We start from the raw sequence: 15,997 nt of genomic DNA, 5'->3' as shown, positions 1-15,997 counted from the left end.
AGAACTTTACCCAGAATTTTATTTTTAAAGATGAAGCGTAAAGTTGGCACCAGTTTTTTTTTTTTTTAAACTGTGTTATGTGCTAATGTTTCATGATGATTTTTTGGTGTTAGCATTTTTCTCACTCATTCAAAAAGTTTTCTGAAGGATCTTATCTGTGTTACAATAAGGTATTTGACAGTTTTCGGGAAACTGTCTTAAATGATTAATTCTGTTATTTTGTGCTCTTAATATGGCTTTTCTCCTCTTGATTTTCAGTATTCTTTTATAAAAATGGAAATGAAAGTCAAATAATTTGAAAGCCCACTAAAATGCTCCATTAGCGTCTTGTGATGTCACTGGCTATCTTGCTGCTCCTATTGTCATAATATTAATTGACACTGATGTCTTGTTTTGGAATTTACATTTTGCAAAATGTGTTACATACAAATGATGTGTAGTATGAAGTGGAATCCAAAATTTTCAGGACTAGTGCTGCCATCTGGAAAGTAGGAGTAGTAGAACTTTGCACCACTAGGTGGCGAGAGCTGCATATCTGATGAGTTAGTGTGCGGACTGGTATTCAGCTGGGAGGACGTGTTGTGTGTCCAGAGTTATTTCCGTAATACTGTGTGTTTGGTGTGTGGTGATTTTAAGATGGATCCGTGGACAGAACAGCATGTGTGTATCAAATTCTGTGCGAATATCGGGAAAAGTGCTACGGAGACCGTTGCAATGATTCAACAAGTGTTTGGGGGCAGAGCATGAGCCATATGCGTGTGTTTGAGTGGCATGCTCGGTTCAGGATTGGCTGTACAGACGTCGAAGATGATGCTTACACTGGAAGGACCGTTAGCCGCACAATGCCAGACATTGTTGCCAAACTTCAACAATTGGTTCGTGTGGATTGACGTCGAACCATTCAAGACATTGCAGATGAAGTGGGTATTGGTTACAGGACATGTCAACGAATGTTGACTGATGAATTGGGCATGCATCGTGTTGCTGCAGAATTTGTGCCAAGGATTTTGACTGCCAGTCAGAAGGCACAGCCTGTTGAAGTGTTGGCAGACCTTTATCAGACCGCATCTGTGATGATCCAACCTTCTTGTCATGGGTTATCACGAGTGACGAGAGCTGGATTTATGGTTACAACCCAGAGATGAAGCAACAGTTGTCCCAGTGGAAGATCCTGGGTTCTCTAAGACCCAGAAAAGCAAGATAAGTGAAGAGCAAAGGGAAGAGCATGATCTTTGTTTTCTTTGACACCAAGGGAATTGTGCACAAAGAATACATCCCACCCAACCAAACAGTGAATTCCACGTACTACTGTGACGTTTTGCGATGGCTACATGAAAACATGGGGCAACAGCGGTCTGAACTTTGGCGTCAGGGGAACTGGCTGCTGCATCACGACAACGTGCCCTGTCACACGTCCCAATAAACAACATGGTGGTTGTACCCCACCCACTGTACTAATCAAATTTGGCACCTTGCGACTTGGCGCTATTTCCAAATTGAAACTCTAGTTGAAAGGCTGTCAGTTCAGCACTCTAGAGGGGATTCAAGAAGCGTTGCAGGCGGTGATAAACACCCTCAAAGAGCAGTACTTCCAGAAAACATTTGACCAGTGGCAGAAGCACTGGGACCGGTGTGTACATGTGGATGGGAACTACTTGGAGAGTGATGGTGACCATTAGTCCAAAGATAAGGTTTTCAACAAATGGCTGCACAAGTCCCGAAAATTTTGGATAGCACCTCGTACCACAGTGTATAAATACATCTACAAAAACTCCTGAAATTTGTTTTTAAGTGTTCCAGAGAATGATAAGATGCATAAAATGTTGCACTGTACTGGCAAAATGCCATTACATCGATACACATGTTCCCCAACTTAATTGAAAATGTGTTTCACTTTGAAATTGTCATTTTACCTCTGAGATATGCTTTCCTACTGTTGCATGGAAGGATAGCATGATTCAACAAAATTAAACTCTTAGTGAAGAATGTTATTTTACTCAACTTTACATAAATTATTTGGTAACTCAATTGATAGAGCGGTAGACTATCAGGTTTTATAAGATTATTCGAACCAAACACTGGTTCGAATCAAACCTGTAAGACTATTTTAACTTATTTATAAAATGGACAGCCCTCTCGTATGAAAACCAAACCACAATTGAAAAATTTCACTACACCGTTCAGAATTAGAATGTATTTGTGTTTTCTTTGCTGTTTTCACATGTTTTACATTTAAAATCACTGTTTGCACACATTACATGGAAAAACATGATGCTGGGATGATTAGCTCAAGACTGTGATAGACTTCATCATCACTGATAGAAAAGCTGGTCAGTATGTTACGGATGTTCAAGTCACACCCAGTGAGTGCCTGGCTATTAACTGCTGACCTAAAAGATGTTCGGGTGCCAAAATTTAAGCAAAAGGGAATGCTAAAGATTAAAACTTGTTGTTGAAGCACATGGAAAAGAATAGAAAGTATAAAGCACGAATAGCATCCCTGTTATCCAAAACTGAGAAAAGAGTGGTAGAAGAAGACTGGTCCTTATTCAAAGAAATCCTTGTTAGAGAAGCCACAGACCTCAGTGGGAAAATGAGTGCCATACCAAAAGAGAAGGAAACACCTTGGTGGAATGGTCGGGTAAAGACAGCAGTAAAAGACAGGAAACAGATGATAGACAAAATGAATTAGCAATTGAACATCTAGCTCAAGAGTACTGGAAAAAGAAACTAGCTGTAAAAAGACTGATCCAGGAAGAAAAGGAAAAATTCTGGGGAGACTCTGCTACAAGGATAGAGGAAGACTGCAGGGAAGTAGGAAATTACTACTCAAAGTAAGAGCAAACTAAATTAATATGTAAATATCCTTGTCCTGGAAACAGATGACTGTAACCTAATATGAACAGAGGAAGGCATCAGGGATGAAATGAAAAAGTACTTCAGCGTGCTGCTAAATAGAGAGGGGAGAACACAATCATAAACGACTGTAGAGTAATTAATGAAATCCGAACTAACAGACACCGATTAACATGGCGTGAGGTAGAAACGGCATTAAAGAGCATGCGGAATGGAAGGGCGACAGGCTTTGATAATCCCAGCTCAGACATGGTAAAGACAGCTGGTATATTAGGCTTAAATTGGCTATATAGAGTATTATCAGTGGTTTGGAAAGAAAACAAAATTCCCGAAGCCTGGAGTAAAGGAGTCATCATCCCTCTGTTTATTAAAAAAAGACAATTGACAAAAATGTGGAAATTACAGTGGTATCACGGTGCTGTCACACACTTTGAAGGTACTAGAAAAGATTATAAAAATGAGAATCAGAAAGATAGTAGAACATTCGCTTGATGAAGAACAACGTTGATTCAGGAAAGACCAAGGTACTATGGATCTTATTTTTGCAGTAAGAATGTTGACAGAAAAGTACTGGGAATATGGAACAAATCTTGTGATTTGATTTGTGGACATGGAAAAAGCGTACGACAGTGTTCCTCGAAATAGCTATTTGAATGTTTGGAAGACCTAAAGTTGCCAAAGTGCCTAATCGACAAAGTCAAGATGCTGTACCAAAAGTGTTACAGCTGTGTCCAGATAGGCAACGGATGATCAGAATGCATTGAAACAAAGAGAGGTTTCCAACAAGGAAGTGCCTTGTCACCACTCCTGTTTGTAATAGTATTAAACAAGATCATAAAATCTATCAAGAAAATATACAGTGAACCAGATGCCCTGGTTTTTGCTGTTGATTTGATAGTATGGGGAGAGACAGAAGCTGAAGCACAGCACAGAAGAAACTTAAATATTGGAACAACACATTCAAAAATTTCAGACTACAAATAAGTAAAACAAAGACAGTAGAAATGGCCATCAACAGGCAAGGAACAGCCTCAAATATATTTCTAGAAGAAGTCAAAGTAGAATCTGTTTCACATTTCAAGTACCTAGGAAGCATGATCCTGAAAGACAACACTATTTTTTACCACTTTAAAGTCAGTACTGCCCTTAGACTGTTTTTTATTTGCCGCATTACATTTACACAACAATGATTTTGGCTTTAAAGTACCATTATCAAGTGTTTTAATGTTGTTATTTAATATTGTTATTTAAAATACACTATTAGACAGTATTGTATTTTAAATACGGCAGTATGCCATCTTAGACTCTGTATATCATTAATACACTTGATAATGGCACTTTAAAGCCGAAATCATGGTCGTGTAAATGTGACACGGCAAATAAAAAACAGTCGAATGGTGGTACTGACTTTAAAGAAATATATTATGACTGTGGCCCTACATTATGAAAAATTATATTTTGTACCAATCCTAACAAATGGTTTAGGAACATGTACCCTACTAAACAAAGACTTCAAATAAAGCAGGCAACAGAAATGAAATTCATTAGAACTATGCATCAAATAACTAGATAGGACAAAATCAGGAATGAGGTGAACAGAAAAGTAGTTGGTATTGAGGTTCCTGTTAGTAGTGTCATAAAGAAATGTGAGCTTCAGTTGTATGGGCACATAATGAGAATGAGCAGCCATAGACCTGCCGAAATGTATTTCAACCTTAACCTTGTAGGAAGAAGACCCTGGGGAAGACCAAGAAAACACTGGATAGAGATTGTAAAATCAGATGTGGAGGGGAAAGGACACAAATGGGACGCTGTCCTGAAACAAAAGATCTATGAAGACAGAACGATATGGCAAGTGCTTGAACACAACACCGGGGAAACTGGAGTTGGAAAAATGATGATGATGATGATGACGACATGCTAAAAGATATTTTCTAGTTAATGTGACCACACATGTTTTGCTTTATTAGAAACAATGTTTTTTTATCTTTGTACTGTAGAGCTAGGATCCTTATTTCTTAAATTTTCGAAGTTTCATCATCTTACATAAAGATGGAGTAAGATTGCTTCATACACTGACATTAGCTTATGAACACGTCACAGCCCTTTTGTTTGTGTTAGCAACATGTTGTATGTGCTTTGTATCTCTCCGTATAGAGAATCTCATCATCCTAAACCTCATTTTACTGTGGGCATATAGTGGTATCTTCACTACTAGCAATGCTTTCCAAAAAAAGTGAATTGTTTGTTTGCGAAGTAAATTCATTTATCCTCTGGTGTCCATTTCTCAGACTAAGATTAATGTGAAAATGTGAAGCTATATATAATACATCCCGCCACTGAAACAAATACTACAGTTCTTGTAATGCTCTTTTTGTATTTCATATAAAACTTTTAAAAATATAAGACCCTTCCAGTATTCAAACATGTGACCTCTTTATACACAGTCAACTGCACTACCTGTTGCACCACTGAGTGCGTGCTCATAGTATTTTTCTGCTGAGTGTCTTATATAGAGAAAATCAGCACTAAGATATGCCAAGAACAATTTTATCATGTTTTTGGTCGTAGCTCATGACTGATAGCTGACAATCTAGTTATAATATAAGGATCCATCTGCAAAGGTTCTACAGTTCCTTAGTTTTGAGTGAGTTGAATGATGTTTTAGGGAGCAAGGAAAAGAATGTCCATTGTTGCAAATATTGCCGCTCTAAATGTGTGGACCATAAACACATCAACTTCCGTAAGGTTTCCATTATAAGCATTCACAAAATTCCTTTCTGTTATTACTTGAAAGTTGTAATTGAGATTTCCTTCACTAAATAACTAAACTTTTTGCAGAAAAAGCATGTAAAGACCTCGTAACTCCTATGACACACGTATAGATTTGTCTTACTCTAGTCTATGACATCACCACAGTTTCAGCCAATAACAGATCATTCTCAGTCATGTGACCAAATTTTGATATATAATCATTTTTAAGCTTTAATTACATAAAAACAGATATTTTATGAGAATATTAACCATAAATGCTATCTGAATGTTAAAATGAATCAGAATAACAACAACCCAAACCATATTTTTAACATAGGAAAATAGCCTATCGCACAAAATTTATGAGCCATATAGAAGGATGCTTGGGAGGAATTCTGCATGATTATAACTATGATGTCACATAGATTGGCTGAATACTTGAAATCAACTCTGAGTGATTTGGTTAGAATTTACGGTAAAATAACCTACTCATAATAACAAGAGTTGATTCTACCCATTACTTCTGACCGATCTGTAATCTGAGCACTCACTCCTTGTTTTCTGTAATCGTATGTACCTCACCTCATGTAAACCTTTGGAATTTAGAGAGATAAATATTGATAGATAAGAATTAATTATGTTGATGTTATCTACACAGAGTCTATACTGATTGTGATGTCAAAAAAAAAAAAAGGTAGTTTGAAATGCTGAGTCTTGGAAGAGGAAAGAAGATGCTGCTGATTATGAAAAACAAAAGAGCTGCTAAATGATACAGCAAGACAAGAGAGGATGTTAGATGCTAAAGAAATAAACTAAGTTTTGTGAAGAAATGTGTAAAAATGAGAGACAAATTACTTTACTGTTGAGTGTTCTAAACACATTCACCTCTGGACATATACCACAATTTTAATTTAGCTAAGGGATTAGAGGTCTTATTCTGTGTACAGATTGCGGGGTCTTCTCTGTTGAAAGCATTTAAAAACTGTAAAGCCTCCAGAATTAATTTTCACTCTGCAGTGGGGCATGCTCTCATATGAAACTTTGATAAATTAAAACTGCGTGCCAGACCAAGACTCAGACTTGGTCCCTTTACTTTTTACGGGCAAGTGCTCTAACAACTGAACTACCCAAACATAACTCACAACCTGCCTTCACAGCCTTACTTTCGCAAGTACCTCATCTCCTACATTCTAAACTTCACAGAAGCTATCCTGCAAAACTAACACTCCTGAAAGAAACAATGTTGTGAAGACATGACTTAGCCACAGTCTGAGGGTTTGCTTTCAGAATGAATTTTCAATCTGTACTAGAATGTGTGCTGATATGAAACTTCCTGACAGTTTAATCCATGGTCCAGTCTTGTAGATCCCATGCCCATTGCGATTGCAGTTGATGTTGTCCTTGCTACTCACCACATAGCAGAGATTCTGAGTCACAGCTAGGCACAACAAAAAACTGTCAGGAAATTAGCTTTTGGCAAACAAGGCCTTTGTCTAAAACAAACACACGCACACATACATGCATGCGCATGCAAATACAACTCGCACACACATGACCACAGTCTATGGTTACTGATGCCATGAGAAACCTATCTCTGTCTGACTACATTGAGTTCACCTGGCAGCAGCAGTGCACCAATGTGATGAACTTGAGTTGTGGGGATTCACAAGCTTGCTAACACTGTCTCCCTGTTGCCCTACCATCACAAACCCAGAACACTGTCAGGCCTATGATGCTTCATTGCAGTCTACAGTGCCAGTGAACTTGAATTGAAAGTGATTTAAGTTATTTGTAACGGTACAATATATTTTGCTAGTTTCATAATGGAAAAATTAAGAAGTATTCATATAATGCAGGCTCTAAATTGAAAGTAATAGTAAATGCAGAAGAACATGGAAACAACCTGCTGAGCGTCATTTCAGCTCTCCACCAACAGAAAAACAATTAGATTAGATTAGATTAGATTAGTACTTGTTCCATAGATCATGAATACGACACTTCGTAATGATGTGGAACGTGTCAGGTTAATAAAAGATGTCTGTACAAGAAATTACATTACACAAAATATTGCATGACACTAATGATTCACAACTGGTTGGCAAGAATTGAAAAAAAAAAATGAGGAAGACTAAATGTGTAAATAGAGGACTGTATAAAAATGGCCAAACTAGATGATGGCATATTGAAAGGGTTTCAAAATGGCATTGAATGAATACAAAAATGATTCAAATACATACTCAAAATCTAATGCTACAGTGGAACTTAACAGACTTTAAGGATGGAGTTGATTGGTGTTGCAAGTTTATGAAGCATCATGGACTTTGCATGTGAACCAAAATATCTCAGAAAATGCCACAAGAGTAAGAAGAGAAAATATTATCTTTCCACTACTTTATTATTCAACATCGAAAGAAAACCAATGTGGAGGTAAGCCAAATACCGAATATATACGAAACTTCTCTGTGCTGGTATGGCAAGTAACAGAATTCTTCCCATGAAAGGTGCTAAAACTGTAACTTTAGAAACAAGTGAACATGGAAAAAATACACTATGCCTTTATCCTTTCATATTATTCTGATGGTACTAAATTTAATCTAGTGATCATTTTCAAGAGCAAAAGAGTGCCAAAACCTTCATAAATACCGCCAGGTGTTATTGTTCATGTGCGTGATGCAGGTTGGATGGATGAGACTGGTATGAAATTATGGATTAAAAGAGTATAGGAGAGAAGGAAACATGCTTTATTGAAAAAAAGTTCTCTCCTTGTGCTGGATCAGTTTAGTAGTTATTTGAAAAATTCTGTGAAGGAGAAATTGAGACAGAGAAATACAGAGCTTGCTGTCATTCTGAGAGGACTTACTTTACAATTGCAACCTCTTGATGTCTCAATAAATGAACCATTTAGAGTGTATATGAGAGAGGAATGGAAGAAATCGATGGTGGATGAAACCCAACATGACTTCATACTGACGGGAGCTTTAGAACGATCTACAATCAAACAATTGCATCAATGGATAAAATAGTCGAGGTCTAGAGTGAGAGAAGACATTATTATTAAATCTTGCAAGAAGTGTGACATAAGTAATGCTCTCAATTGTAGTGAAGACATATATGAAGATGATGATGATGAGAAGGAAGAAGAAGAAGAAGAAGAAAAAGAAAATTGCAGTGACAATTTTCAGGGATTATAAAGGTCTGTTCAACTTTATGAACTAGGACTGTTTTAGCCTGGTTTTGCAGTCTAATAATAAAAACGGTACAAATGGCAACCATGCCACATGCACACCTCGTGTACTTGGCCTGCAGTCATTGGCCCATGCTGATACAGTTGGCAGCTGAATCAGGTGTACATGCATGGTGATCCAGACATGGCGCACTCACACTTACATGGACTAGTAGTGGAATACGGTAGTTTCTATCTGATACTTTATATAGAGTGAACACAGTGTAGCTTGAAAATTCATTGGCTTTGTTCCCTCTTAACATGTTGATAAAAATATATTGTGAGAAACAATTACAATTGTTTTGAGGAAACATAGTGTTTAACATGTAATTTCTTTTCAGACAGTGACAGTGCTGGTTCGTGATGTGGAACAAAATGTCTTGAGTTCTGACCAGCTGAAAGCTTTGTTACTGTACGCAGAAAAGGATATGCATGATTATCAGCGACAGGCAACAGCATTTGGATTGTTGAGAGCAATTCTGGTACGCCGTTTCATTGTGTCTGAAATTCCAGAAGTAATGCAGAAAGTTGCTGCTCTTAGTATAACATCTGAACATTCCCACGTACGGATGCAGGCAAGACAGGTGAGAAATAAAGTGTGATGTAATGTATCTGATTCCAAGTACTGCCATTTTCATCACCTATTTTGTTTGTTTCTGCCCATATGAGTTAATACTACTTTTAAGATGTTCTGCTAGGAGTACACATGAAATATATCCTTTGTAACAATTTGCTCCTAGGGTGTGGCAATGATGTAACAAAATTGTCGTATGCGGTACCATAGAATTTTTGTGTGGACCCAATCCCAGAAATATTTTGTGAAGTGTCCTAGCCATTTTCTTCTTTCGGAAAAAAGGAAAAAAGAGGAAAAAAAAACACAGTATGAAGTGTAAGTGATTTATGAGTTTAAGTTATCACTCACCGCATAATAGAGGCATTGAACTGTCAACAGGCACACAAATAAGACAGAAAACTTCAGTCTTTAGTGTACTTGTCAATGACTTGAAGCCTCTACTATTCAATGAGTTGTTACCTTTACTCCTAAATTATTTACTTTGTCAGAGCTTTCCATACTGTACAGTATGAAGTGTAACATACTGCATTTACTGTAAGACTTTTCATTAAAACCACTTGCTGTAATGGATAGGTTAAAATAGTGTGACTCAGGGTCAGTTCTGTCTGTATGAGACTCCATTTTTGCATTTTCATTCCAAAAACAGTGTTCTTGGTGATTTAAACGGTTGTTTGAACTTAATGTCTTTTTTACGTGAATTCTGTCATTGATTGATCAACATTTCAGCAGGTAAATGATGGAAGAATTTGGGTAGTTTTTAACCTTTACTTGTGTATTAAATGCAAGTAACTTCTGCTACAACAAATTAAAATTGACTATTAGTCCACAAACCAAACAGTAAAATTCATCTGAGTCCCAACTGAAATTAATATGAGACAATTCTGGACTAAGTTGAACACAATCCAAGCACTTCTTAGCCAATAAGCATGTATTTAGTAATCAGAATTCCTTTAATCCTAATGGTGGTGGAAACAAAGAGTTTACAAATAGTTGCACTGCACACACAGAAAACAGTCATGGCAGTCGCAACTCCACAGGTAGAGGTGCGTTACATAACAACTGAGGAAGAGACCACTTCTGGGTGGGCTTATATTTGCCCACTGTGGAAATTCATGTGACTGGCTGCCAGTATCAGCAGTGCCTTCAGTGCAAGCATCAATACATCCATAGCTTCCATTTGCACATCTGCAGGAGTTACTAAATCTCCCCCCCCCCCCCCCCCCCTTGAACCATCATATATGGCTTGAACCTGCCTGCATCCGTGGGAGAACAATGCAGCTGCAGTGACCTGGAGCTGAACAGTGTCAAGATGGGAAGCTCCTGTAACATGTCTGGGACCACCAGTGATGTTTGTGCTGAATCCAGAGTTTCAGGTGTTGCTCCAGAGACTTCTGTGAGCAGAGACATTTCTGTAGGGCACACATGATCCAGTGATTCAACTATCGATGAAGTGAGATCAGTGTCCATGAGAGTGTCTGTAGCTGAAGGGGATGAAGGAACAGGTGGCCATCCTGTATGATCCAGGCATCCAGTGAGCTATGATGCTGTGATAGTGGATATGGTGCAGTGATGGAGGCCACTGACTATGGTGCCCAGCTGGAGTTGGTTGAGGTGCTGGCACAGCATCCTGTGTGTTGTAGCCACCTGGCTCCCCTGTTGTTCCACAACATCTCCCCCAGATCCGCCCTGTATTTTGCCTAAAAGTACTTGCCTGTACTGGAGCACCCACACAAAATGGTGTAGCTGGATCTGCTTCATATTCTTTGGGTGGACAAGGGAGATTCAGAAACATCCTGTGAGGGTTGCCCATGAAAGACCTTTGCTGGGCTTCAACCATTGACAAGTGTGGACCTGGAAGAAGTGAGGAAGGTGTGTTTAGCAATGAAGTCAGTTTTAGCATTTGCACTTTGAAAGTGTGAACAAGCTATTCTGACAGCCCATTTGAGCCTGAGCAAAAAAGGTGTTTAAATTCATTGTTGATGCAAAACCTATTTAAATTGCTCACTGTCAATTAGGGATCTGTCATCAGCATGGGGAATGTACCGTATGTTGTGAAGATCTGCTCCTAGGCTTCCACTGTGGCTGCCATTGTTGTCTGTGGGTGGCAGATGACATACAGGGAGCAGAAAAAGGAGTCATAATGCTTAACCATGTAAGCCCTAAGAAAGGTCCCGCAAAGTCAGAATGTACATGATTTCACAGCTGTGTTGATGCTGACCATAGTGGGAACAACTGGGATGAGACCAGCTGGTCTGCCTGGCAAGTGGCAGACAGTTGCACCTCCTGTTTCACATTGTCATCCATAAAATGGCGTGAGACGTAATTGTGTGGCAGTTGCTTCATCCTGGATATTTTCCAATGGGATTGCTGTATCAGTTGAAGCATCTGACATTACAGGGAGGATGGCACCACTATCCAGTGTCATTCATCATCTTTTGTAAGGAAAATCACACTTTGCTGCCAATGGATCTGCACCTGAGAGCTTGGGAGGCCAGTCTGGCTGAAAATATTGCAGGACCTATTGAATAAGTGGATCGTGCTTAGACTCTTTAACCGTGTACCAGGAATTCATAGGAAACTTGTTGAGGGATTGCTCCAGTTGATTCAAAACAGACTGTTTTCTGATGGTGAAATTCAGGTTCTGGACCTGCTGGTAGGTGAGAGAAGCGCATCCGTGTTAGAAGGCTAAATGGCAGTGTGATAGTGGTCTGGAATATTGGAAATTCATCTAATAGAGAGCCCCTCAATAAAGCTAACACGCGGTATGCTCTGATAATTTATCATTGGGTTCAAAATGTGTCAAGAGTGATTTATGATCAGTTCTAAATGAACTTTGCAACCATACAAATTAGATGAAATTAATGAGTGAGTGCCAAAGGTGATGCCCAACACTTCCTCCTTAATCTGAGAATAATGCTTCTGAGCTGGAGTTAGTGTCTTTGATATAAATGCAATTTACCTCTTGATACAAACATTTAACTTATGTGAGAGAACTACACCGACACCATTTGGGGATGCATCTGTTGCCAATACAAATAGCAACTTGGGCTTGTAAGTCACAAGGCAGAGTGTTGATTGAAGAGCCAATTTTAATTTCTGAAAAGCTCAGTGGCATTCTTTGGATCACTGTAAAGAGACTCGCTTCTTACAGAGTCATTTTAATGGATTTGCTATGGAGGCTGTGTGGAGAATAAATTGCACATAGTAATTCAGTTTTCGAAGAAATTACTGAAGGCCCATGATGGATTTAGGCACAGGCATATTCTGATTGGCTTTTGTGTATCTGTGGTGAGTCAAAGGTCCTTTCACTGGGGATGTAACCTAAATAAGTGACTGCTAGCTGAAAGATTGAATGTTTGGAAGAGTTGCACTTATGACCACTGTGTGTATCACAAAAGCTAGATGGAGATAGGACAAGTGTTCTTATGCTTTAATGACTAGCATATCATTGAGATAGGCTACACAGTATGGAATCTTTGCTAAAGGCAGTTCAAGAATTTTTCAGGAATATAGGTGGTGTGACAGGCTTGCCAAAAGTCATCCTATTCTATTGATACAATCTGAGCAGTATGTTCCATGAGCCAGTGAAATATGTCTCAAAGATATCAGTTTTTGAGAATAGTTTACCTCCTGAAAGTTTAGAAAAGAGTTCACCTGAACAAGGCATGGGATAAGAATCAGTATCAGCTTTAGCATTAAAGTCTCCTGACCACTAATAATAGTGAAGCCCACTGGAATATCTTGCAGTGTTTCCTGTAATAAAATTTTATGCAGAGCCATCACCTGATCAGTGCTTGAAATGTTATTAATTTGAAACAGCTGGGGCCACTGCGTGGTGCTTGCCATCCTATGGCATACTTCCAAAATGTGACACAACTTGCCCTCATAATGTGGACATTCTCATCTGGGATTCAAGAAGAAACAGTCCTGGGAACTTGTAAATAAAGATTATTGCTACAAATATCACCTGATACTAGTCCAGTGTTGTGGAGAATGTGGCCCGGTTGCCACCACTGAACTGAACTTCTTTACTGCTGTAAAGACTCATACAGGAGCTACAGCTCTGGGCCACAAATGTGAAAGTCTGCTGAAGAAGTTTGTTGTAACATTTGCAGTATTTCAACTACACGCGCAATTTGCTAGACTTCAGCCAGGGAGGGGTCAGACTCTCTTAAAAGATTGTGTGTGAACCTCCTTATCTGGGGCTAAGTGAATCACTAAATCATGTATTAAAGTTTCCACTTATGATTTGCCACTCACATGTAAATTTACATATTAAACTCAGTCCTTACAAATCCTAATACATGACTTATACCATCTGACTTCTGATGATGCAAGAATTGATAGCTTTGCAGCTATGCACTTTATGGGAAAAATACTCAGATAATAAAGAGAATATGTCAGACAACTGTAACATAAGGGATCGGAGAACAGGACTAACTTCTGAGCCAAACAATATAACTGAAGATTCATAGACAATAAAAAGGCCCTTTGATGATTTAGACATTTAATCGTACTTGCCTGAAAATGCAGTGTGAGAAGTCTTTGACATACTTCCCAGTTGTCTTGAGCCTTATTAAATAGTGGAAATGCTGGAATAACTGGCAGTCTCTTACTGTTACAGTAGTGAACTAGTTGGACCAAAAAGTGTGGTGGTATGTATATACCAAGGCACCTTTGTGAACTATTTTGTTATGTTGGTAAGTGTATTTCCCACTGTAGAAATATAGCTGTTTGGCTGTTCTCTCTCTCTCCCCCCTCCCCCCCCCCCCCCCCTACACACACACATGTGACAGCAGTTGTGATCTCACAACAGACAGAAACTGATTTTTGCAGCAATATTTTTATACACCTGGTACAGCATACTAGCACAAAAAGTCATGCACATTCCCTAAAGCTTTGTAAAAATCACTAAATTGGGGTAAGCTTACTTCCCAAGAGCCTTTAAAACAATGTTGTTTGGTGAGAAGCATACTTTCCATGGCCCTAAAGGAAATAAACAGGAACTTCAATAGCCTACCACTAGATGATTGGAGCATACACAAGTGGCACAACGTATTCCCGTAAATGCAGGAAAGAAATCAGTTACTGGTAAGTAATAGCCCACCTGGTTAGCCGTGCAGTCTAACACACTGCTTTCCGGGCGGGAAGGTGTGCTGGTTCCCGGTACAAATCTGCCCGGCAGATTAGTGTCCAGATCCGATATGCCGGTCAGTCTGTGGATGTTGTTGAAGGTAGTTTTCAGTCTGCCTCGGTGAATGTGGGCTGCTTCCCCTTATTCCACCCCAGTTACACTATGTCGGCGATTGCTGACCACTGAGGGCTACGGGGTATGAAGCCTGTCTGTTGTTTCTAGGTCCCCAGTTCCATACAATACAATACTGGTAAGTATATCTGCCATAGTCAGAGGAGGGTTTAAGCTCAGCGGTGTTGGAAACTCCAAGTTCAAAATTCATAACAGTATGCACACAGTAAAAAGTCATGGCAGTCGAAGTCCACATGTAGAGGCAAGTTGGATAACATCATCTGAAGAAGGGACCCCCATTGTCTGGCCTTATGTTTGCCTCTACACAAATTCATGTGACTATTGGCAACATCAATAGTGCCCTCGCGACAAGCACTCTCACAGGACATGGGAGAGGTGACACAAATCAGTTCATCCATATCTTTCATTTCCAGGTATACTGGAAGATACAATCTCACAGAAGGGACTACTCTGCATCTACATCAAGTGAATTGAGGAAACTGTAAATTGGTAAATTGTGGACCTAAATCTTTATCTTCAAAATACAGGCCTGTTTTCTTGAAGCAAATCACTTAAATTACTTTCTGTGAGCTTATTACAGGCCATAAACACATTGTAGTTATGGTAATAGTCTGTGCACTTGGCTGTTCATGACTCACTGTCATTTCTTCTGTAATGAGATAAAATATTTGGCAGGGTCAGAACTATATTTGAAAGCAGGCTGAAAATATTACTTATTCTATAGAGAATTTTTATTCTGAGACCTGTGTTATTGAACTAAGTTAGTTCTACTGTATTAAACACTCATCTATGAATGGACAGTGTGCAATCATATTTAAATGGAAAATATGTTAAATCTCCTGTAAAATGAACTCATTCCACAATAGAGATGATGCACCTCACAAATTATCTGTGTAATGTCAACAACATAAACTAAGCATACCACAGAAACCAGTGTATTCTGTCTTTCTCATTAAATGTGGCTTTAACCGTTTTGTGGGCCATGGTGTTATACTTCCTACTAAATGTATTTCTTTACAGCATTTGAGGGAATATGTTTTACCACTTCTGTACAATCCTGGCATCAAGTGTCAGTCTGCTGCACCAGCTGTAGTTTCTGTTTGTTGTGAAACACATCGAAGCACCAAAGCAACTAGTATAGGTATGCGTATTCAGATACAGAGATACGGAATATGGCGCTGTGGTTGGCAGTGCCTATATAAGGAAGCAAGTGTCTGGTGGAGTTATAGATCGGTTAATGTTGCTAAAATAGCAGGTTATCAAGATTTAAGTGAATCTGAACATGGTGTTATAATCAGCACTTAAGCAATGGGACTCATCTTCT

The 15,997-nt window shown here is 38.9% G+C and overlaps 1 protein-coding gene across 1 annotated transcript in view; it reads left to right on the top strand.

Moving 5' to 3' along the window:
• LOC126341185 (small subunit processome component 20 homolog) overlaps window positions 1–15,997 on the top strand; it is a 219,754-nt gene that overhangs the window by 149,301 nt on the left and 54,456 nt on the right. The window contains exon 29 of the mRNA XM_050001756.1: window positions 9,175–9,417. Within this exon, the coding sequence (XP_049857713.1) occupies window positions 9,175–9,417 (243 nt within the window). The remainder of the gene's footprint in view (window positions 1–9,174; window positions 9,418–15,997) is intronic.

Source organism: Schistocerca gregaria, chromosome 1, assembly GCF_023897955.1.
Source record: "Schistocerca gregaria isolate iqSchGreg1 chromosome 1, iqSchGreg1.2, whole genome shotgun sequence".
NCBI lineage: Eukaryota > Metazoa > Arthropoda > Insecta > Orthoptera > Acrididae > Schistocerca > Schistocerca gregaria.
The sequence above is the reverse complement of the archived record's forward strand: the minus strand, read 5'-3'. Positions and strand labels throughout refer to the sequence as shown.